General features: G+C 40.0%; 1 protein-coding gene across 4 annotated transcripts in view; it reads right to left on the bottom strand.

Annotated features, from left to right (window-relative positions):
* LOC122649970 (nuclear pore complex protein NUP205) overlaps positions 1-24,472 on the bottom strand; it is a 124,214-nt gene that overhangs the window by 41,803 nt on the left and 57,939 nt on the right. For all 4 annotated transcript variants that reach the window (XM_043843239.1, XM_043843237.1, XM_043843238.1 and 1 more), the window contains exons 19-20: positions 12,073-12,270; positions 22-140 (exon numbers count right to left, since the gene is read on the bottom strand). In XM_043843239.1, coding sequence (XP_043699174.1) covers positions 22-140; positions 12,073-12,270 — 317 coding nt within the window. The remainder of the gene's footprint in view (positions 1-21; positions 141-12,072; positions 12,271-24,472) is intronic.

Here is a 24,472-nt window from a genome sequence, read left to right as displayed (position 1 = left end):
ACAGATAAGGGGCAGGCATACCTTAGAATACTCATCATCTTAATAGAACATTGCTGAATCTGTGGATGAAAATCATATCTTACATACTCCAATAAAGTCACTATTTGGCTCTGATCCTGAGAGAGTATGATGTCCAAAGGCTGAAAGGTAAAACACCACAGATAAGAGTGGATATTAGAGGCATACAAAACTCCAACAGGAAACAAAAATTGATGGCAGGAATGACAAACATAATAAACAACACAACCACCAAGATTCAATGCATAGAAGAAAATGACACAAAAGTCAGCAGTCAGATCACTTAACGTGGTATTAAATTATAGATCTGTTCTGCAGTGGACAGACTTATTAATATTCTTATGTTATATTTTGGCTCTAGGTTTATTATTTCAATATGCTCATCATTATGACCTTATGAACAGTAATTGAGGATTCAAGGATCCATGGATCTAGTCATGGATGGCCAGAACAGATTCAAATCACCAAGACCCTAGGATCAGAACAGTGTGTGCCTTGTTTTCCTCAAGCATCAGCCAGTCAATCTCAAACCAATCCAAATAGGAATCGGTCAAGGCTGACCAATCCTCGATCCCAAGCTCTAAGACATTGCAGTTGTCGTTAGCCCACGACTTCAAAAGATATGTAACAGGATATACAATGATGATGTTGTTAGTCAGTTACTTATTCGGTTGATTGATGGAACAGTTTCAAAAAGTATAAGTAATATCATCACATGGTAATGGAATTCAGTTATCTAGCATTCAGTTGAGACTTCAATTTTACACTCAAAATGCCCTCTTGGTGGAAGAAAAAGCAGTCTCTTCAGATCTCTCCTCTCTGCTTTCTCAAAAGGAAAGTTTCCTAAGGAAAAAATCAAGAATTAAATGGTCAGAGATTGGTGATTCTAATTCAGCTTACTTCCATAGGTCAATGAAGTCCAGAACAAACATCAACTCTATTCCCATGTTAGTGTCAACAGATAGCTCCTCCTTGCATAGTGTTGATGATATTAAAGCAGAGACTATTAACTATTTTAAGATGTTGCTCAGATCCTCTTCGGCTTCCTCTGGTCCCATCCCTGAGAATCATGGTTCAAGATCTCGGTAGAAACTAGAAGTTTCGACCGAGATATCTCGGTTTCCAAGTTTCCAAGTCAAAACCCATATGTAATAATGCATCGACCAGGTTTCAACATAATTTCAGAAATTTTGATAGTTTCGACCAGATTCAACAAAAATACCAAGTTTCAACCAGCCCAGTTTCGGTAGTTTCAATCAATTTTGACCAGCCCATGACATGTTGAGTTTTGCCCAAAAAATACCAGGTTTCGACTAGAACCTGGGAATCTCGGTTTCGGCCAAGTTCGAAACTGGCCTCGAAGCTAAGATTTACAACCTTGCGGAGAATCTGCTCAAAGTTCATTCCTAGTCATCCCATCAGTACCCTCCCGGTTATCCCCTCTGAGGATGAAACTGTAGCTGTTGTCCATTCTCACAAGGCTAACAAAGCCCCTAGGCCTGATGGCTTCACTATGGGATTTTTCTCCTCCACCCAGGATATTATTAAAGAAGATATAATCAAGGCCATCAAGAGTTTCTTCTTAAACAAGCTAGATCAAGGGTATCAATCACACTTTCCTTGGTTCATTTCCATGAAGGAAGGTGCTTCTGTTTTGACCGACTTCAAGCCCATCTCCCTATGCAACCTTTTGTACATGTTTATTGCCGAAGTTCTTGCCAACAGACTTAAGTTGGTGGTTGAGACACTAGTTAGTGACAATCAGTCGGTCTTCATAGCTGGTAGGAGTATCTCCGATAACATCCTTCTTTGCAATGAGATCGTTAGAGGTTTTGACAGGAAATCCCACACCCATACATACTCACCTTGGCTCTTGAAATCCTCTCTAGGAGTATCCAGTGCTGCACCGATCGGCAGCTCATCTCCCCTATCCCTGAGTGTAAGACTATTAAGCTTTCCCACCTCATCTTCGCAGATGATCTCATGATCTTCTTCAAAGAAAGTATTGCTTCCCTTGAGAACATTATGTCTTATTTGCAACACTTTGAGGATCTGTCGGGTCTTCGCATCAACCCTGAGAAAACTCTTTTGTTTTTAGCTGGGGTTTTGATGTTGACAAGACTAGTTTGATTGCAAAGTCAGGATTCTCCAGTGGCCATCTTCCTATCAAGTACTTGGGTTTAACTTTGATTCCAGCCAGATTGTCAGCTCATTACTGCACTCCCATGTTAAATCTTATTCAGAAGAGGTTTCAACTTTGGAAAAGTAAACTTCTCTCCTACGCCAGCCGATTGGCACTAATCAGATAAGCTCTTCAGTCACCCTACAACTATTGGTCGGGAATTTTTGGATTGTTTGCAGTCCACCATCAAAGAGTTGGAATCACTTATGTCTGCCTTTCTTTGGAAAGGATCTAATACCTCTAGATTTCTTCACCCTATTAGCTGGGTGCAGTTTACCTCCCTAAGGTGGAGGGAGATCTTGGATTGAGAAGAATCAGAGAAATTAATTCAGCTAGTATCATCAAGTTGATCTGGGAGCTCGTGACTAAGAAGTATATCGGTTGATTGGTTTTACTAGGGCCTACTCCACTCTAATTCTATCTGGACTATTCTTGCCTTGTTTGATGCTTCTTGGGTCTGGCGCAAGATTTTAATGCATCGGTCTAGCTCTTGGAGCCATCTCCACCCAAACTGATGATAGAGCCTCAACATCCCTTTGGCTAGATCATTGGCATCCCATTGGTGTTCTCTTACATTCTTTTAGTGCCAGAACCATATATAGCCCGGGCCTCTCTAAACAGCCTATGGTTTCTGACATCACTAGCCTTGGTGATTGGGCCCCTCCGACTTCTTCCTCGCCCATGCTTTCAACTGTGTGGAATCATGGTTCAAAATTTCGTGATATATCGCCGAAATTTTGGTATATTTCGGTAATTTCGACACTACCAAGACGAGATGGGCTTCCGAAATGAAAAAATGTTCAAATTTCAGAATATTTTGATAAATTTCAGTATATTTCGGTATATTTTGTCGAAATTTCGTGAAAATTCGGTATATTTCGTTAAACAATATGTATTTAACTATTTATACATCAGGGTCCGACCATATACTGTCAATCAAGGATGCAAACCCAAAACACCACTTTGAGTTCATTTTTTTGCAATATGAAGATTTAAATGTGTTTATTTAGCTTAAATAAGGGTGTACATGAAGTATCATGCCTTAATATGGCCAAAAACCCACCGAGATGGAGTGCGGAAATATGGCAGAAAAAATACCATATTTCGGTGAAATTTCGGTATATTTCGGATATTTCGGAAATAACCAACCCGAAATGACGAGACGAGACGAGATTTTAAACCTTGTGTGGAATGCCTTCCCCTCCATCGGTAGAAGACCTCAAAGTAGGGGAGATACCATTATTTGGTCCCTAGTCTCTTTAGGCTTTTTCAGCTCTAAAGCGACTTGGGGCTTCATCAGGTCTAAGGGCTCTTTATCTCTTTGTCACAAGCTTGTCTAGTTCAAACACAATTTCCCCCATCATAGCTTTACTATTTGGCAGGCCCTCTCCATCGTCAGATCTCTGTCTGCCCCTCTTGTTGCCTTTGTTGGAGTGTTGTGGAAGATGTTGATCACCTCTTTTTTGCATGCCCCCTCTCCTTTTCTATTTGGAAAGGGGTCCTAGCAAAATGTTGGCCTAAAAGTCGAAGGATCCTCCCTTTTTAGAGAGAATTGATTTGGTTGGACATGTCCTCTGCTAGTTCATCTATCTACGATGTAGTGGGCAACCTTGCCTTCAATTCCGTCATCAATCAACTTTGGATGGAGCAAAATATCAGTAAACCGTCCTCCAAGACTAGATCTTTCCAGCAGATTTAGGACTCCATTTCCTTTGACATTAATAACAAGCTTTCCTCTGTCTCCACCCATTGTATTTATTCCCCAAAGAACAAGCATATTGTTGTTCCCTGGGGCCTTTCTACCTCCATTCTGCAGGCCTCTTCCTCTACTTCCTGAGGGATTGGTCTTGCTTTGATTTTGTAGCTGTTTTTTCTTCTCCCCCTCTTTGGGGCCCCTCATATTCTCTTTCTCTTTGGTAATGAATTATTTATTCACCCAAAAAAATATCATCACATGGTGAATGAGACCGCAGATGATAGGGTACCCATAGTGAACATTGGACATTGAAAAAGAAAAATGTTTCTACTGATACACATTGTTGTGTGCCCTTCCTAACAACCCTAGATTTCGGGATAAGCGGTTGTAACATGGAACCAGATTCAGGAGGTCAGATGTTTAATCCATAGTAGGTGCAGGGGAATATGTTGTGTCGCTCCGCCCGTACCCTTAGTGCCACGTGTTGGTGTCAAATGCATAGCCCCATGTGTATGGGCTTACATGTGCGGGGTGATGTTGATACACATTGTTGTGTACCCTTCCTAAGTCCTAACAGTTCTAGATTTTGGGATAAGCGGTTGTAACAATTTCAAGGAGAGTTGTTGACATAATTAAAAATTATGTATAATGAAGCCAATACTACAGTTAGTAATATTTGATGATAAGTGAGAGAAATCTGGAAAACTGGTCTATGACAAGAGCCAGCATTGAGCCCATGCTTATTTGAATTAGGTATGGATAAGGTTACTAGACATATACGGGATGGAATTCCATGCTTTATGATGTTTCCTTGTGAACGTTTGATTGATGAGTATAAAGAAGGGGAAATGCCTCTCTGTGGAGGGGTGTTTTAGAAATTAGAATCAAAGAATTGTCTTAATTCTTTAAAACAGAACAAGCATCGTGTACAATTTTAGTAAGAACAAGAAAATAAATAAGATTGTTAAATTTGATGATCAAGAGATAACCAGAGTTATCATTTGCTTTATCTTGGTTTGAACATAAATAAGGAGAGAGATGACCAAGATATTGCTCGTAGAAATTGTGAGCAGTGGATGAAGTAAAAAGGAACTTGTGGAAATATATGTGATGTGAAAGTATCCATTAAAACTAAAACAAATTTATTAGACGACCATGAACAGCAAGGTTGTATGCCCATGAGACCAACAAAAGAACTGCTAGAATAATGTACACCAAAACTTTTGGGGTTATTTTTATGTTATTAAGTGTTATTAGCTTATGTCGGCTATGTGGGTTTTAGTCCCACATCGCCTAGCTTCTATTATTTGTAACTTCCCCTCTATTATAAATAGAGGGGCCTTTTTCTCATTAATACAATCAATTCTATTATTTCAATCCCTCTCTCTGACCCATGATTCAACCAACATGGTATCAGAGCTGGTCTGATCTAGGTTAGAGAGAAAAACCCTATTTTCTCCCTTCTTTTCCTCCAATCGATCTCACCTCCTCTTCTCCCCTTTCTCGTTTTTTCCTGCTCCTGTTCTTCTCCCTTTCAGCCCAAAAACAGGGGCAGCACTAATGAGGTAGACATAATATCGATGATTTAGTGCTGCCCCCCTTTCTCTTCAATCGTTTTTCATTAAAATCCTGCTGGACCCTAATATGCGATTTGGAGTTTCCCTTTTGTCTTTGGAGATCAGATTCCTATCACCTAAAGAAGACTGCTCCTCCATTTTTGGAGCACCATATGCAGCCTTTTCCAGCACCTTCCTACCCTATTCCATTGACCTCCTTTCCTTTTTTCTATTTCTCCATCTTTCATTAACCTTTCCAGCCCCTACCCTAATCGATCTCAACTTGTCAGGGTTTTTCAAAACCCTGACTCCAATCAATTTTAGGGTTTCCCTTTTCAGATGCAGCTAATTTTTTGGGGGTGATTCCCTACTACTACAAGCCATACTCGACATAAGTTTGGACCCTTTCTGATGGCTGGATTTGTTTCTACAGCAAAAATTCCTTAACCTGCTAATTTGGTTACCTGCCAAAAACCCTGACTTTTAGGTTTCAGTTTTTGCTAATTTTTTGAGGGCTGATTACTCCCACTTCAAGGACCAATCGACCTCAATATTGCACCTATCCAAGTTTTTTGAAGACCCCTACCCCAATCGATCTCTTCTTTTCAGGGTTTTCCAAAACCCTGATAAAAATTGATTTGGGCTAGGGATGTTTGCTGCTATTTGGAATTTTTTGTTGGTGTTTCTACCATCACGAAGGACATTCTACTTCAACTATTTATGGTTTGAAGAAGGTCTACTGCCCAAGATAGTTGCTGCCCTCATTATCTGCGATTTTTAGGCATTTCTCCCATGTGAAGATCAAGTCTCAATTACCAAGGAGATTGGTCATTCGAACTGGAGATCCATTCTAGCAGTTTTTGGTCAGCAAGTATTACAATCAGCAAGTACCTTTGACATGTCAGCCTCACCTTTGTTGAAGACCCCTTCCCTACAATCGATATTCACTTTCAGGGTTTTTTACAAAACCCTGGCTATAATCGATCTAAGGGGTAGGGCAGTCCACAGTTGTTAATTTTTTAGGAGAGTTTTATCCACATCAGAGGAGTATACAGCCCATTATTCAGCATCTTACATCAGGTTTTTTAGTAAAAAAATTCCAGTTCATTCTGTTGGCTTGGTTTCTTCAATTATCAAGCTCTTTTTCTTGTTCCTATATGGCTGGCTGCTTCAACTACCTATGGATTTGTCTGGTTATTTCTCTTATTTGGCTGGTTATTATGAGCTTCACTACCTACCTGGCTGATGTTATTGATTGGCTTCTGTAAGCATGACTGGTTGATGTGTTACTGCTGCCTTCATGTGGAATACCGCTGCCCTATAATTGTGACTGTGTTTCCTCTTATTGGAGATCGAATTTCTCTCGTTACTGAAGACTCAAATCTACTACCCTGGAGATCAGCCTATTTGGGATTACCACAGTGTGTTCCACGATTTTTTGGTTGCACCTACGAACCTATTCAGTTATGTGAAGCTTTTCTGGTTAATATCCGGCATACTTTGGAGCTTGCATACTAGTATTGTTACAGATTCAGATCTGATCCAGTTTTGTTGAGGCTACTTCCATTCATTGCTGTCCGGATATCTTCTTAGTACTGTCTAGCATGTGGGAGTTTCTACCATGGAAACTTTTGCACAATTGCTCCTCCCTGTTTGAAGATTGAACAAGCCTTGACAATTGGAGCATTTCCTTACTTTGAATCAGATTTGTATCTTTTTCAGATCTGAATATTGGGGTTAGGAGTTTCTCCCCTGCAGGGGTTTCCATTCAAAGTGTTTGTTTGATTGATGGAAGAAGGTTGGAGCTTTCTATGTTACCCAAGTTAATCCTACTCCATTATCCCACTGCTGTTTTTCCTTCACCACCTCCCAAAACATACCTTTGGCATTACCCATAACACCCTTGGAAGTTAATGGTATTCTCTTCTTTACCATTTCTTCTTTTTCCATTACACTTGGCAGCTATTGAACCATTCTGGAATGTTATGTTTGGCCCTATCTCTAACCTAATCTCTCTTATGTCCACGTGCACTACACGTGAGGGGGGGATTATATACAATATACCTGCAGCCATTGCAAAGAGCAGAACATGCAAGGACACTTGGTGCAAAACATAGAAGGTCAGAGGTTTCACCATTGCCAATAAGTATCTACCTTGTTATTGTATCTACCTTATTATTGGGTTATGTTTGCCGTAAGGGGGAGGCTGGTGTTAAAAGTTTTGAAGATGTTTGGTTATTGCCTGCCCATATGAGATCCTGCAGTTTGGTTGTTTCCACTGCTTGATCTTTATTGCTGCCTGACTCATCTGCTTGCTGCCCTAGTTACTTACCTTCAAGATTATCAGTCAGAGATTCATCCCTGGACAATTGTTGAAGATTGGTAACAATTGATCAAGTCTGCCCAAGTTTGAAGGTCTATTTTTTTCAAGTTCTTGAAGGTCTATTTGGGAGCTGCATTCCTTTTGGAGCTGGATTCTGCTACAACTTATTTTTCCCATTTTTCATTCAAGTTGGGCATTAGTACCTTGTATGCGCCAACTTGAGGGGGAGTGTTAGCATTGTTATGGAGAGAGTTTTTCTTTAGTAGAGAGTTTTTTTTTCTTTAGTCCACGCTGGATCTTCCTTCTTTCATATTTGTATAATCCAGCGTGAGGGGGAGTGTTAGAATAATGTACACCAGAATACCGTGGGGGTATTCTGGTCCTTTTGGGGTTATTTTTATGTTATTAAGTATTATTAGCTTATGTCGGCTATGTGGGTTTTAGTCCCACATCGCCTAGCTTCTATTATTTGTAACTTCCCCTCTATTATAAATAGAGGGGCCTTTCTCTCATTAATACAATCAATTCTATTATTTCATTCCCTCTCTGTGACCCATGATTCAACCAACAAGAACAACTACATGTAAAATGAGTAGCTGAGACAAGGATGTTACAATAGTTGTGTGGCAGGACTAGAAGGATTCCTGGGAACCATAGTTGTCATGGCGTCATATCGCTGGAATAAGGGACATATTGACCAATGATATGGTATATGTTAGAATATCAACCGATATGGCCTCCTTGGCGTCGCCAAGGCGCCGACATGGACTCCATACCACGATATATGGCCATATTGGCCGATATTCTTGTTCAAGTGTAAAACTTTAATTTTTAATAATCATTATTTGTTTTTAACCTTTTAAAAGATAATGATTTTATCTTAATGAGTATTGGAGGTGTAACTTTTCAAGTCCAATACACATTAACAAAAAATAAATAAAAAACAATTGACTAATAATGCCTATACCCTAATAGAAATCGAAAAGACTCAAGTGTCAACAGAGAAGGAGAGACCGAGAGAGTCGTTAGAAGGAAGAGACGCTACTTCTTCACCTCTTCGAGACTTCGAACCCCTCCAGCAGTCCAGCGGCCTCCTTCGTCGGCTCCGGTGAGTTCTCCTAGCTCCAACGAGTCCTCCCAACAGGTAAGTAATTGTTTATTTATTTTTTATTTGGTAGTTCTTCTTTTTCTTCAGTTCTTATTCTTCTCCTCCCAGTCCTCCGGCAAGCAACTCTATCCTAAAGTTCTTCTTCTTCTTCTCACTCACTCACTCACGCACACACACACGTAGAGAGAGAGACAGAGCAAGAGAGAATCGTGAGATAGAGAGAGGAGAGAGAGAGTCAACACTCGACAGAGAGGGGGTTTTTCTGTCATTCTTTTCTGGTTTCTCCTTTTATCCATCCCTTGTTCTGCCTCCTCTTTTGTTCTTCTTCTCCTTTTCTGGTTTCTCCTTTTATCCATCCCCTGTTCTGGTTCACAACAGTTCCCCTCGGTTTTTTCTGTCATTCTTTTCTGGTTTGTCCTTTTATCCATCCCCTGTTCTGCCTCCTCTTTCATTCTTCTTCTTCTTTTCTGGTTTCTCCTTTTATCCATCCCCTGTTCTGGTTCACAACAGTTCCCCACGGTTGTGATCTAAGCTCGCTCATTCCTTCTTAAGCCACATGCACTGGGCGACCTGAACCTCAAAATCTTAAGCTGTAATACCTCTCTTGATGTGAGTTGGATGACTCTGAAGCAGATGAAAACGTGGAAGAAGAGGGAGATGATGTGAATGACGACAAGAATGTCGTAAATGACTATGATGGTGTCAAAGAGCAATGACTATGATGGTGTCAAAGAGCAACGACAAGAAAGTCTGGCAAATGCAGATCTTTTAGATGAATATGATAATTAATTAGTTTTGGATATTATGGATTGTTTAAACTTTGAACTTTAAACTTTGATCTTTGAAGATTAGTTAAGGTTAGCTATATGTGGTTGATACTTGATTTTTTGTTTTATATAACCATTTGCTATCAAGCTTCAGTAAGTAATAGGCTGATAGCCTAATAGGTTAGCCCATCATTTAAATTATTTTTTTGCTTTTGAATACATAATTTCCTCTCCTTGTTTATCAAATTCATATATATTAATATATACCTTTTACTTTGTTCAGATTGCTTTGCTCCAAATCACACACGTTGAAGAAAGACTATTGCTATCAAGCTTCAGTAAACAGGTTAGCCTATCATTTGATTTTTCAACTTTATTATCAGCAAGACTATTGCTATCAATTATTTGATAGGCTAATCCATGGTTTCATACTTTCATATATACTAGTGGATATTACACTTTCATGAATTAAACCATAGTACATTAGTAGTACACTTTCATGTCGATTTTTTATGTTATAGGGTATACATTATAGCATACTAAATGACATTACAAATAGAGAAAATAAAAAATAAAACATGGTCGACATGATCGCCATGGCAATGCCAGGGCGGTCAACATGTCGACATATCGACTAGACACCCCTCCACCGACTTGGATTGCCGTGACAACATGACAACTATGCTTAATGGGGGAAGGGGAAAGGAAGAAAGAGAATCCAGGAGGAAATCAGAATTGCTGGGGGAAAAGAGGGAAACCGTGAGAAGAAGAAGAAGAGGGAAAATCAGAATTGCAGGGGAGAAAAGAGAAGAAGAAGAAGAGGGAGGGATCAGAGTTGCAGGGAGACAAGAGAAGGAGGGGGGGGGGGGGGGAGGGTGCACACGCACACAGGCAGAAACTCAATTCATTCTTTGGTTATTCAATTCTGTTCTCATTCTCAAAATACATTCTTTTAAAAACTCAAAAATCAAAAAAAGAAGAAGAAAATAACTCCCTAACAACTACTTCTATAGCAATAACTGCCCCCTAATAACTATTTCTACAGCAATAACTGCCAAACAACTCTAAAAATAAAAGATAAAATAAAAATAAACTAAATGTAGGGCTGGTAGGGCTTGGGCTTGGGACTAAGATGGTATCTCTTGGAGTATCCAATTGGGCCTGGGCTAGGGCTAGTAGGAGCAGCCCCCAAATGTCCTGCATCAACTCTCCCTTGCTTTAAAAAAACTCAACCTCGAGTTTGGATAAACCCAGGAAACCAGTCCATGTGATGCACATCCATGCCGTTCACAAGCTCCGGTAATTCACGAGAAGAGGAGATGAAATCTTGAAACAGCACTTCCTCTCGATATTGTTGAGTGGAATGTCAAGTCATACGTCATTACTGTTGCAGCATCTCCGGTGTTGTTCATCATTCCAACTTGGGATAAGATGGAATAATATGGAACGATTGGTTGTTGCAATCGTGTGGTTAAAGGGGGCCAATGGATGTTATGGTAAAGAAGATAAGGTAGTGTATATGAGTATTTTGGAGTTCTGGCTTGGGGTTTCCAGAACTGGGAAGGGAACAAGATAAGAGAACTTAGATAGGAGAAGAAAGATAAGAGGGGAAAATCAGAATTGCAGGGGAGAAAAGAGAAGAAGAAGAAGAAGAGGGGGGGGGGGGGGGATCAGAGTTGCAGGGAGACAAGAGAAGAAGGAGGGGGGGAGGAGGGTGCACACGCACACAGCCAGAAACTCAATTCATTCTTTGGTTATTCAATTCTGTTCTCATTCCTCTCAAAATACATTCTTTTAAAAACTCAAAAATCAAAAAAAGAAAAAGAAAATAACTCCCTAACAACTACTTCTACAGCAATAACTGCCCCCTAATAACTGTTTCTACAGCAATAACTACCAAACAATCTAAAAATAAAAGATAAAACAAAAATAAACTAAATGCAGGGCTGGTAAGGCTTGGGCTTGGGCCTGAGATGGTATCTCTTGGAGTATCCAATTGGGCCTGGGCTAGGGCTAGTAGGAGCAGCCCCCAAATGTCCTGCATCAATGCTGGGAACCAAATTATACCAATATGTGAAAATTTGAGGAAAAGCTGCAATAGATGGATTGGAAATGTGTAACAGAGGCCCCATGAATTCACTAGTAAGGACATTATAACGATTTATGAACTTGACCTTATTTTGGGAGACAAAAGATTTGTCAACATAGATCTCAAACATCTATAACTGCACTCCATTACATGCATTTTAATTTTGCAAACATCTTCTGTGACACAGTCACGTCATATTTCTCTCGGCACATGGATACTAGTAAACACCATGCTCAATCTGTCACCTTTGCATCTCAACATCCTAGGAATAGGAAAGAAAAAAAAGCAGCCAATGCAACATTTTAGAGCATATGCTATGAAACAAAAACCAACCTGGTATAAAGGGCGCCAGTAATCAGCGAGAAATAAATCCTTCGCAAAAACAAGGATTATGATTTCCAAAGAGAGATGAACTGCCTTTTCCAGAAGTTGACCATATATTTTACCAGTTCGGTCACTAATGATGGAATTGACTCCTGGCAAGAGAATGCCCATGACATTGCGGAAAACAGTTTTGCCACTCATGAAATCCTGCATCATCATCAGAAAAAGCATTTGTGCACTTTAAAAAAAAAAAGTTAAAATTTCATTATGACTATTCAGAAACGAATTAATGCAATGACGTAAATAGCTTTGAGAGAGGATGCTAAATTCATTTGACTATTCAGAATCAAATTAATGCAGGGATGTAAATAGCTATGAGAGAGGATGCTAAAAATTCATTATGGCTATACAGAATTTTAAAGCCCTTCTCTCTGAATGGATCAACATATGAGCCTGAAAATACGATTTGAGATTGTCCAGCATATCAGCTTTTCAGGATTTTGTTATTACTTGTTCGCCTAGCCTATATTTATTGGCTTCAGTTGGCTAGCTCAGCAGCAGAAAGCCAACACAGATAAGAGAGAATATCATGGATCAAATATTTGAAAATCTTCATGGCTCATAGGGGCCATAAAATCTCCCATTTTTTCCTTTGTAATAGGTCTCTTTTTCTGGATTTTTTTGAAAGCTAACTATCGTATTCATTATTGTTCTATACAATTGACATGAACCACCCCTGACCCTCTACACAAACTACCCAACCCCTAACAAAAGCATCCATCGCATGCATAAAAAGAAATTACACATTTACAAAATCAGTCCCTTTTTCCAATGTAGAAGCATTCAGCCATTCACCCCTAAATTCAAGTAGTACTGCACACAGTGATGTTATAAGATTCTTTGACAAAGCCTGCTCCTCCTGTGCTTGAAAGACCCTTGAATTCTTTTCCTAACAGAAAGCCCACAACAAATTGCAAAAGCTATAATCCTCCAAAAAGCAGCCATTAGACCCTCCAAAGGCCTCCATCCAACTATACTAGGGTTATGATTAAATTTGCAAATAGACATCCCATCCCAACTATTGATGACATCCACCCATATGCCAACTACAAACTGCATCCAATAAAAAGATGATGGGAATCCTCCTGAGCATCACAACACAGATAGTACCTATATTTTCACCTCCAGCCCCTCCTATTCATGCTGTCAACGGTTAGTATCTCCAAAAGAGCAGTCCACATAGAAAAACAATTTCTCAGAGGCACTCGATGGTTCATTAACACCTTATGGGCATAATGAATTCTACTTTAATTAAAATGTTCTTTAATTATTATCGAAGTTAACTTTAGTAAGTTTTTTGCTTGCATCTTCTGTTGGACTGTTTTTAACAATTCAAAATTTTATTGTTAAGAAGAAAAAAAAGTTGGGGTGGAAGCTACAAGGCAGATAAGTGAGACAAAAAAATAAAATAAAAAAAGACCCCAAACCCACAACATTACAACAGAAAACCTATCCCTCAGAATAAAGCGTACGTAAAACGTAGAGACCCGAAAAAAAACTTTGTATTACACTGTTTAGAACCATGAGTAGAGACAGTTCTTCTCAAAAACATGTATGTTCCTGTCCTGTCAACAGGTCCACTTAATCACCTCCAGGATTAGCACCCAATACCTTTTCTACCATTTCCTTCGTATGAGCGGAAAAGACCACATCACATGCAGAAGAGAGAAAAGAGATCTCCAAGATCCAAACCTTTGTTTCCCAAATATGAACAAGAATCAACCTTCCAGATACTAAAAAATATATCTTTATTTGTTAAAAACTACCATGATATATTTTCTTTTGATCCTTCCTTTCATCATAATCTGAAGTTACAGTTGTATAACTTCTTCTGCTACACAGATACCGTGTAAAAATATTATATATAACCAAACAAGGAAAAAGAAAATTGAGAAACAAAAAAGAACAAAAGTATAAGTAATATAGACAACATTGTCAGACCTGGAAATCGTATATTGGCTCAAGACGGCATACATAAATAAATAATATACTGATTTAAATTACAAAAAAGAAAGACAGAGTGATGATCTTAGCTAACAAAAAGTGTTTCAGTTCAGCTAATTAATTGGCTATAGCAACAGACCTTGAGAAGTTCAATTCTGGACATGTGTTCCTTCCAAAATTCAAAATCTCATTTTGGTAAGGCCGAGCAAAATTTCACTGAAACAGTGTATTTTCTTGTCAATGTGTTGAGCACTTGAGCAGCGCATTATGTATTGGAATTGATGTCAACCACAAGTGTCAAGACAGTAATGGTTAAATGGCTCATTGGTCTGGCTAATCTTTTATGGTCAGAAGTGATACAGTACAATAGCACAGGTGTCATGACTTAGGCAGGTATTTCAGCAGCTGACATATTACGTTGAGTGGTGCATTATTACATGACTTGGTTCCAATAGTTTAATATAATTTTTTGGTTCAGCCCTCTGTTATTTAAAACGCATTTAAAATGCAAATAAAACAGCATACCTTTTTCTTTTTTTTTGGCCGTTTTAAACATGAATTTCCAAACTGATCTCAAAGAGACAGGAAAAAACATGAACTGTTGCAATAACTGTATACAACGCGTTTAATATGTGTTCATGTAAACGGTATATAAAATTTTGATTTTAATAAAATATAGAGACAGAGATGAGCCTTGCCTAGAATGTGCCTATGCGAAACACATTAACAACGCCCTTAGGGCTTGCTATTACCGCCACAGTGTAAGAACGTATTGCCTCTATTATATAGAGATGTGTCTTTGTCTACTTTAGTTCGCAACCCGATGTGGGACTGAAGTACCACTCAAGTGTCTAAGTCAAGACTCAAGACTCAACTCTCAACTGATGTGAAAGAGACGCATGGAACTGCTGAAACAATAATTTACTGCTTTGTCTACTTTTAATTCTATTCATATTCTATGCTCTGGATTGTGGGTGCCTTTTGAAAAACATTAATTTTATTTAAATCATCCATTATTAGATATGAAAACTGAAAAGTTGCTTATGCATTTGATTTTAGTCTATGCATAATGAGTTTTCTACCTATTTTCCTAATAAACAGTCAAGGTATTTAAAAATTGCATCCCACTACGGTCTCAACTTCATTGTATATGTATGTATATTGCCGGTTTTTTGGTCCTGTATTTAAAAATTTTAAACGTTTAAACCCCGTACAGTTCGTTTTCGTTTCTTTTGCCATTTTTGAAAATATTTGACCGTATATTTGTCCCGTTCAAATTCTGAGCTGTTTAAAACACGTCCATACCGAACACCGTTTTTTTGCCATCCCCATTTTAATTAACAGAGGTTCAGCCACATTGTGAGGACTTGTGGAGTTATTTGGTTCAGTGGATTAAGTTCTAATGGTTCAACCATTTCAGCAGTCCATTTTTTATTAGATAATGGATGATGAGGTCAGCTTATATGATGTCATCAAGCATGGTTTGATAAGCCAATGCCCTGGTTTTCAACAGTGAATGTTCACGTCACATGACAGGCAATAGAGAGATGTTCGAGAAGTACCAACAGTATGATGGATGTTCCGTCAGATACGGCAACAATGATAAAGGCAAGATAGTTGGTAAGGGCACAGTCAGGTTTGAAAGTAATGCCAAATCCCATGAGGTTTTGTGTATGATAGGGTCAAGGAATAACTTGCTCAGTCTCAGTCAGATAAGTGACAAGGGGCACGATGTGATCTTCAACACCCATGGATATGAGATCAAAAAGACAAGCAATGGCAAGCTTGAGGCAGCTGGATAGAGGACTTCCGAGAACCTTTACATGTTATATGATGGATTGGAAAGTTCTTGTTCCATGCGACAACAGGAGGAGAACCCAATGAAGGAACCATGTCTTGAGCAGGTTGCAGGTACGTTCACCAAACCATTACCCAAGGATGATATCAAGCGTCGTCGCCAGAAATTGGAAGCGGGAAAGGGGGAGCTTGAGCTTATTGCATGTTGTTTTCACTCCACAACTTATTTGGTGGAGACGTAGTCCAAAGAAGTCTATTTTCTCAAGGTAAGGAGAGTAGTGAACAACCCTTTTATTGTAATACGGGTTCAACGGTAGAATTGTCCTAGGGATATATTTGTCATTGTTCCTGTTCTAGATCTTTCTATTTTCCATTATAAATAAAGCTGGCCTATGTCAAATAAGACACAAGTCAATATTCTCTCCCAAGAATTTCATCATGGTATCAGAGCAGGGAAATCACTTGGGTACCACACCCTAGCCAATGCTTCCGATGAAACCCTATGCCAAATACCACCACCAGTTTCTCTCTCGCCCTTCACCTGTCTCGCCTCTTACCCCTCTCACCCTCTCGCCTCCCATCAAGGGCAACCACTAGAATAGCCCTCGATGGTTGTTTTCTCCACCGAAGGCCCCCTCTGTTTGCTGGATCTGCTATGTATTAATCCAATCTCTTTCGAATGCTTGCTGGATTTTTTGAGCAAGTTTTGTTGCTATGGTGTTGCTCGTGACATGTGATGTGCAGCAGTTGTTAGATCTTGTATTTTTTTGTACAAAGTTGCTTCCTTGTTTTTTCGCTATGTCGGACGGCAGCATTACATCGACAGGTATTGAGGGAATGGGTCAGGGAACCCAGAATGTATTTCCTTCCTTTCCTATTAGCCCCAAGGTGGACTCCTGCCATACGTTTGGACGACCAAGGGTTCATAATGAATCTTATATCTTGTTGAGCCTTATTATATGGTGTACAGCAAAGAAGCACTACAAATCTAGATGGTTGGACTCCTTATTGTGAAGTTGAATTGAAGTGGGGCTCGGTTACATGCGATTAAAAAAGGGAAGTTGCTGTCCAACAGGTAAGTTGTACATGTGATAATGGATTCCATTCTCTCTCTTGCGTGAAATCTGGAGATGTGAAATGACTATTATGCAATGTTAAGAGGATTCTTATCTGTACAATAGAAAGAGATGGAATTCTATCTGGTTACATGCGGGTTCTATGGATAAGATAAAAGGAAAAAGAGAGAGACCGAGATGATCAAGAAAATAATCAAGAAAATCCCTCACTGCCAAGACATTATAAGACAGCAAGGATTTAAATTCACAATGGGATTCCTATGCGAGTTTGCTACAAATCTGTCACCTTTTTATATGGAGAAGGTCTCTAGGGATCTTGCTGTATTAAGCTCCTGCCACATGTGAATTAAAATCTGGATTACAATCCGAGGAGTGGAGTTTATCAAGGACTCTCATGCGTAAATAGACATCTAATAGGAGGCTTGCATGGACAATAGAGGCTGGAAACTAGCCCAAGAAGTAGTCAAGATAAATTTGGACTCCTTATACTGATATTGAAGAGGATGAGTTGTTGTTGTCTGAGAAGGCTCCTTTTGACTACATATGATATTAAATTACAGCATGGAGATGAAGTTTTAAAGTCCGAGAATTCCTTCTTGTTCTCTACATATGAATGCTGAAACTGGGTTTCTTTCACTCCGCACATGAATAATAGATGTCTGGGGTTGTTTGGTTACTGATATCAAAAGAGTAGGAAGAGACAGAATCGTGAGTCTAAAAGGGTTGCAGCAAGATAAAACATTGAAAGAAGAATCCTAGTGTTGAAGAACTCTAGTTACCCGAGGTGAGTGCAGTCTTTAGTAAAGGTTTACGGCAAGGAGGAGATAAGCTGAGCAACTTTGCTGTGACGTATATACAGATTCATCTAATAAATTTGAAAAAAAAAAAAAAAAGCAGACTTGTAACAACCTCTCTACGCAGAAGAACCATTGGAGAATTTAAAGAGAGAGAGAAACAACAGAAATAATAATGAGACTGAGGATCAGAGGGTTCGAGAAGAGGTGCTGATGTACCCTCTCAATGCAGCTGAGTTCAACAACAGAAAAAAGGGAGGGGAGCTGCTATTAAAGTCTAGAATCTTGCTGCCATGGTTTCTGTGGGATTATATGGGCCAGAATACCGTGGGGGGTATTCTGGACTTTTAACAGTTTTATTCTTGTTTCTATTATGTGGGTTTAGTCCCACATTGCTTACTTGTAATTCTGTCCTCTATTTTACATAATATAAATAAAGAGCTTGGGGTGATCATTAATCATCCAAGCCTTATTCTCTAATTCAAATCTGTTAACATGGTATCAAAGCAGGTTTCAAATTAGGGTAACTCTCCTCTCTTCCATTCTCGATTTCTTCTTCTTCTTCTCTCTTTCATTCTCAAGTTCTTCTTCCACCCTTCTCCTCTTGTTCTTCATTCTCCCATTAGGGCAGCATTGATGAGGTGATCTACAGATCCAGTTGCTGCCCTCCATCACCTCATTCATGTTCTAAAAAATTTCAGAATCGATAGAAGCTTGTGTACCCTGCCTGAAAAATTTGAAGCCTTCAGATTTTGGGACTGATTCAACTTTATCTACCAAGGGATCTCTCCACATTATTCAAGATCAGGAACTGCAGCACATTTATTGGACAATGTTCTATCTCCAGCCATACTGAAGACTCTCTTTCCCTATCGATTTTTGCTCTCGTCAGGGTTTTTTTTTAAAACCCTGCAAATATCGATCTTAGGGTTACTGTTCTCTGCTGATGCTGATTTTTGGAAGCGTGATTCAGCACTACTAGAAGGCCACTTGATCCAAGTTTCAGCCCATTCCAGTGTATTTTTGCTCCCACTCTATCCTACATCGATCTCACCATATTTAGGGTTTTTTTCAAAACCCTGAAAAAGTCAATCTAGGGGATTGCACTGGCTGCTGTTGCTGATTTTTGGAGACAAGTATTACTATATTTCTAGAAGTGTCTCCTCCAATTTAAGCCTTTATCTTGGAGTATTTGTTGGGGTTCTGTTCACAACAGCCCCTCTCTGCGATTTGGGTTTCTCTGCTGCAAGTATTGGTGACTCAATCACTTCCACTGCTACTTCTGATCAAGATAGCCAAGGCAAATCAGAATTTCATACCTTTCCTACTAATCCAATCAAACTGGACGGTTCTAATTACTTGCTTTGGTCTCGGTCTGCTTCCTTTGCCATTGCTGGTCGTGGCCTTACTGGTCACATTAATGGCACCACTGTTATGCCAACTGAGACTGGTCCTGCTCAAGAAAGATGGCTTGCCAACGTTGATGTTCTCATGTCCTACCTGATTAGTTCTATGACTTCAGATCTGCAACATAATTCTCTTCTCCTTGATACAGCCTCTCAGATTTGGGCTGCTTGCAAGGAAACTTACAGACAGCTTGGCAATGATGCCCAAGTATATGAACTCAGGCAGAAGGTCCTCCACACTACTCAGGGAGAATTTTCAGTTTCCAAATACTATGCTACTCTACGCAGTCTGTGGCAACAATTAGACCACTTCTCTGATTTCCACCCTACTATAGTTGCTGACATTGCTTCATATAAGAAGCATGTGGACAAGATCAGGATGTATGATTTTTCGGCTGGTTTAAATGTGGAGTATGACCAAATTCGTGTTTAAGTATTGGGCCATAAGCCTTTTCCCACACTTGAACAATCCTATGCCTTAGTGTCCTCTGAGGAAAACCGTAGGGATGCTATGCTGCACCCACCTATTACTAACAGATCAGCCCTCAAGGCTGCTGCCCCAGCTACTCTTGCACCTGTTGGCACTGCTTCTCTTGGTGATTCTACTACAGGGACTGTTGTTTGTAAGCATTGTCAGTCTGTCACAAACCCTACCATACCAAAGAGAAGTGCTGGAAACTTCATGGGCAACCAGCTGACTTCGAAGCAGACAGGGCTTCCAAGACAAAAACAAAGCCAAAGAACAAGGCTCATCACACGGAGACTGTTACTACAGCCCCTGCTACTGACATTGGTCTATCCCAGAATGATCTACAGGCATTCCTACGTATGCTAAGGACTTCCGTTGCTATTGCCTCCACTACATCTGCTGATACTGCCAACTCCGCTACTCCTTCAGGTTCACACTTTGCCCAGTCAGGTATTCCATTTGGTGGTCACTGTACTTCTGTAGCTTCCCATCCTTGGATCATAGATTCTGGAGCTACAAATTACATGACCGGTTCCTCTAGCTTGTTCCATCATTATTCTCCCACTTTTGGGAAAGACAAGGTCAAAGTAGCTGATGGTTCCCTTTCTTCCATATCTGGAAAACGAATCATCAACTGTACTTCTTCTCTTCCTTTGTCCTCTGTTTTACATATTCCTAATTTTACTACTAACTTTCTTTCTATTAGTAGTATTACTCGTGATCATAATAGCAAAGTAACCTTTTTTTCCTTCCCATTGTGTTTTTCAGGATCTAGGCTCTGGGAAGACGATTGGGTTGGGTAAAGTACATGGTGGATTGTACCTGCTTGAAGACGGTCGTCCCTCTCCACCACCATTACCTTCACCGCTACCTCAGAACTCCTTGGTCTCTTCTGAACTTTACCAATGGCACTCTAGATTAGGTAACCCTCCATTAGGAATTTTAGTACATTTATTTCCTAGTTTGGTCACCCCATGTACTAAGGATAATTCTTTTTGTGAGACTTGTGTTATGGCCAAACAGACACGATCAACTTATTCCTTATCAAATAAAAGGAGTTCTTGTTTTCAATTGGTGCATTCTGATGTTTGGGGTCCTAGTCGTAAAACATCCCTTTCTGGTTACCGATGGTTTGTTTCTTTTATTGACTGTCACTCTAGCCACACATGGGTGTATCTTTTACACACACAAAATCAAGTTTTGGAGTATTTTCGACATTTTCATAAAATGGTCCAAACTCAGTTCCAGACCACTCTCAAAATATTGAGAAGTGATAATGGAACCGAGTATAAAGAATCTCAATTTCAAAACTATCTAGCTGACCATGGTCACCAGACCAGTTGTGTTGATACCCTTGCCCAGAATGGTGTGGCAAAAAGTAAAAACTGCCACTTGTTAGAGGTGGCCAGGGCTTTGATGTTTGTTAGACTTGTCCCATATCAGTATTGGAAAAATGTTGTTCTCACTCCTACCTATCTCATCAATAGGCTACCTTCCCGAGTTCTTGACTCACGTAGTCCAACTGAAGTTTTACTGGGGAACTCCTCCTTTGTTGTTACTCCCAAGGTGTTTGGTTGTGTGTGAAATGCTAGAGATACAAAATCTCCAGGTAAACTTGAACCTAGGGGGTTACGTTGTATTTTCTTAGGTTATTCTCCAACCCAGAAGGACTACAAGTGCTACCACCCCCCTTCCCGCCGTACTTTGGTCAGTATGGATGCTATTTTTCATGAGACCGTTTTCTATTATTCTTCACCACCTCTTCAGGAGGAGAGTTCTAGTGAAGATGTGCTATCTTTTCAGGTTCCTCCTCTTGAGGCTCCTCCTTTTCTAACCCCTACAGCTGCTGTCCAGCCACCTACAGTGGCTGTCCAGCCTCCTTTGACTGCTGCCCAATCTCCCTTGGCTGCTGCCCAGCCTCCTCTGGCTGTTCCCCCCTCATCCGAAGGGAGTCCTTTATAGGGGGAGACCATGGGAAAGAGTGTTGCTGATGTTCCTATTCAGGGGAAGCTGACACCTGTCTAGAGAACTATTGGTGAGTTTCAGAAGAAGATTGACAACTCCAATATGATCACCTATAAAAAGGGAAGCACCAAAAGGGGGCATCTTCAATCCACTGTAGCACCAACACCCATCCAGTTGCCGGCTTAAGATCCAGATTCTTCCTCTCCTGGTAAGCCTTCTTCCTCCAACCTACCTATTGCTCATCGCAAAGGTACTAGGACTTGCACTCTGCATCCCATATCTCGTTTTGTTTCTTATAGTTCTCTTTCTCCTTCTTTTCGTACATTTATATCTTCTCTTTCTTCTGTTTCCATTCCTAAAAATTGGCAGGAAGCATCTACAGATGGAAAGTGGAAGGCCGCAATGTTGGAAGAAATGATAGCACTACACAAAAATAATACGTGGGATCTTGCGGCTCTTCCTCCAGGGAAAAAAAAACCAATTGGATGTAAATGGGTCTTTGTGGTTAAACATAAGGCAGATGGAACAATGGATCGTTATAAGGCACGACTGGTTGCAAAGGGGTTCACTCAAACTTATGGAGTTGACTATCATGTAACCTTTACACCAATGGCGAAACTCAACACTGTAAGAGTGTTATTATCTTGTGTTACAAATCTTGGGTGGGATCTTCGGTAGTTGGATGTAAAGAATGCTTTCTTCCATGGGGAGCTTGAGGAAGAGGTATGTATGGATGTTCCACTAGGTTTCTCTGATGACAGGACCAGGGGCAAAGTCAAGAGTGTTCTTTATGGTTTGAAGCAGTCACCTAGAGCCTGGTTTGGCAAGTTTCACAAGGCTATGATTTCAGCAAGATATAAACAACGCAATGCTGATCACACTTTGTTCATCAGACGAGTTGGTGACAAAGTAACTATTCTCATAGTCTATGTGGATGATATTGTGGTCACTGGTAATCATGGTGATGCTATTAAGAAACTGAAGCACTTCCTTGGCCGTGAGTTTGAAGTAAAGGATCTGGGGACTCTAAAATATTTTCTAGGGATAGAAATCACTCGATCTTCAAAGGGCATCTTTCTTTCTCAAAGGAAATATATCCTAGATCTATTGTCTGAGACTGGGTTGCTAGGTTGTCATCCTTCAAATGCTCTTATGGAAGCTTCTACAAGACTTGGGGAGAAAGAGGGTGAACCTATCGACAAAGGCCGTTATCAGCAATTAGTAGGCAAACTAATCTATCTCTGTGACACACGACCTGACATAGCCATTGCTGTAAGTTTGGTGAGCCAATTTATGCATGATCCTTATTCCTCTCACATGGAGGCAGTCCTTCGTATTTTGCGATATTTGAAGTCTGCTCCAGGAAAAGGAACTCTTCTCTCTCCCAATGGTCATCTGAAGGTTGAAGCCTATACTGATGCCGATTGGGCTGGCTCTACTGACAGAAAATCAATTTCTGGCTATTGTTCTTTTGTGGGTGGAAACCTTGTCACGTGGCGTAACAAGAAGTAGAATGTTGTGGCAAGGTCCAGTGCTGAAGCAGAGTTCCGTGCAATGGCACAAGGAATCTGTGAACTTTTGTGGCTTAAAGGATTGTTGCAGGATATTGGTGGTGTTGTCCATCTTCCCATGCCCATTAGCATTACTCATAACCCTGTCCAGCATGATCGTACTAAGCATGTTGAAGTTGACCGACATTTCATCAAGGAAAAGCTCGAAGCCGGACTCATCTGTGTTCCCTTTGTGAAGTCTGCTGATCAGTTAGCCGATGTGTTCACCAAGGGGCTAAGTGGCCAAGTGTTACTTCCTATCTTAGTCAAGTTGGGCATGCACAACATATATGCTCCAACTTGAGGGGGAGTGTTGGATTATATGGGCCAGAATACCGTGGGGGATATTCTGGACTTTTTACTATTTTATTCTTGTTTCTGTTATGTGGGTTTAGTCCCACATTGCTTACTTGTAATTCTGTCCTCTATTTTCCATAATATAAATAAAGAGCTTGGGGTGATCATTAATCATCCAAGCTATATTCTCTAATTCATATCTGTTAACAGTTTCTTCTTTGAAATGTAAAGGAGTAAGTTGATGCTGCTGTACTCAAGTTTCTTCCATGTGTTCTCTGTTTATAAATTAAAGAAAAGAGGAAGAAAGGGAGTGAGTTATCTGTTGCTGCCATTATCTGCTGCTACTGTGCTTACAAGTTAAGGAGGAGTTTGCTTTTCTATTTGCTGATGTCCGATTCTTTTAGCAAGCTTTATAAATGTTCAATTCAGCGAAACAGAGATTGCCGGAGTAAGTTTTTAAGTTGTTCTGGAGTTATTATTTTATTGGAGCTAAAATCAGTTTTCTGAAACTGATTAGAGGACTTAAATTTGGTGAAGCACACCTTGTCTGAGAAGGTGTTTGCTTACTGAAGACAGAGATACAGAGTGGGTACAGTACACTGTTTATTTCTGATTTTATTTTGTCTTTAATTTTTCATGTAAGTTTGCTTTGGGGCTTGGGTAGAATTAATGCTTCAGGTTTTCATTGTAAACCTATTATTGCTTGTAAACGTAGTTGTGTGGGTGTGTAGCAAGCGTAGTTGGGGTTGTAGCTCCAAATACAGTTGGTGCTGTTTTGAATTTTGTAAGAAGGTCGGTGCTCCTGCATAGTGGGTGATACACAAATCTATGGGTTGGTGCTCCTGTGTTGTCGATGTGATTCGAATTGGGGATTGGTGCTCCTGACTGTGGGTGTAGTCAAATTATTGTATTGAACATCATACTGATGCCGGATTTGAGTCATAGCTCAAATGGTCATTTGCACCGTGGATGTAGGCACATTTCCGAACCACGTATTGCCTTGTGTCACGGAATGTTATTTGCTTTCAGGTATTGACTGACAAGTGTGCAT

Source organism: Telopea speciosissima, chromosome 2 (assembly GCF_018873765.1).
Source record: "Telopea speciosissima isolate NSW1024214 ecotype Mountain lineage chromosome 2, Tspe_v1, whole genome shotgun sequence".
Lineage (NCBI taxonomy): Eukaryota > Viridiplantae > Streptophyta > Magnoliopsida > Proteales > Proteaceae > Telopea > Telopea speciosissima.
Note: the sequence above shows the minus strand (reverse complement) of the source record. Positions and strands in the feature narration are given on the sequence as shown.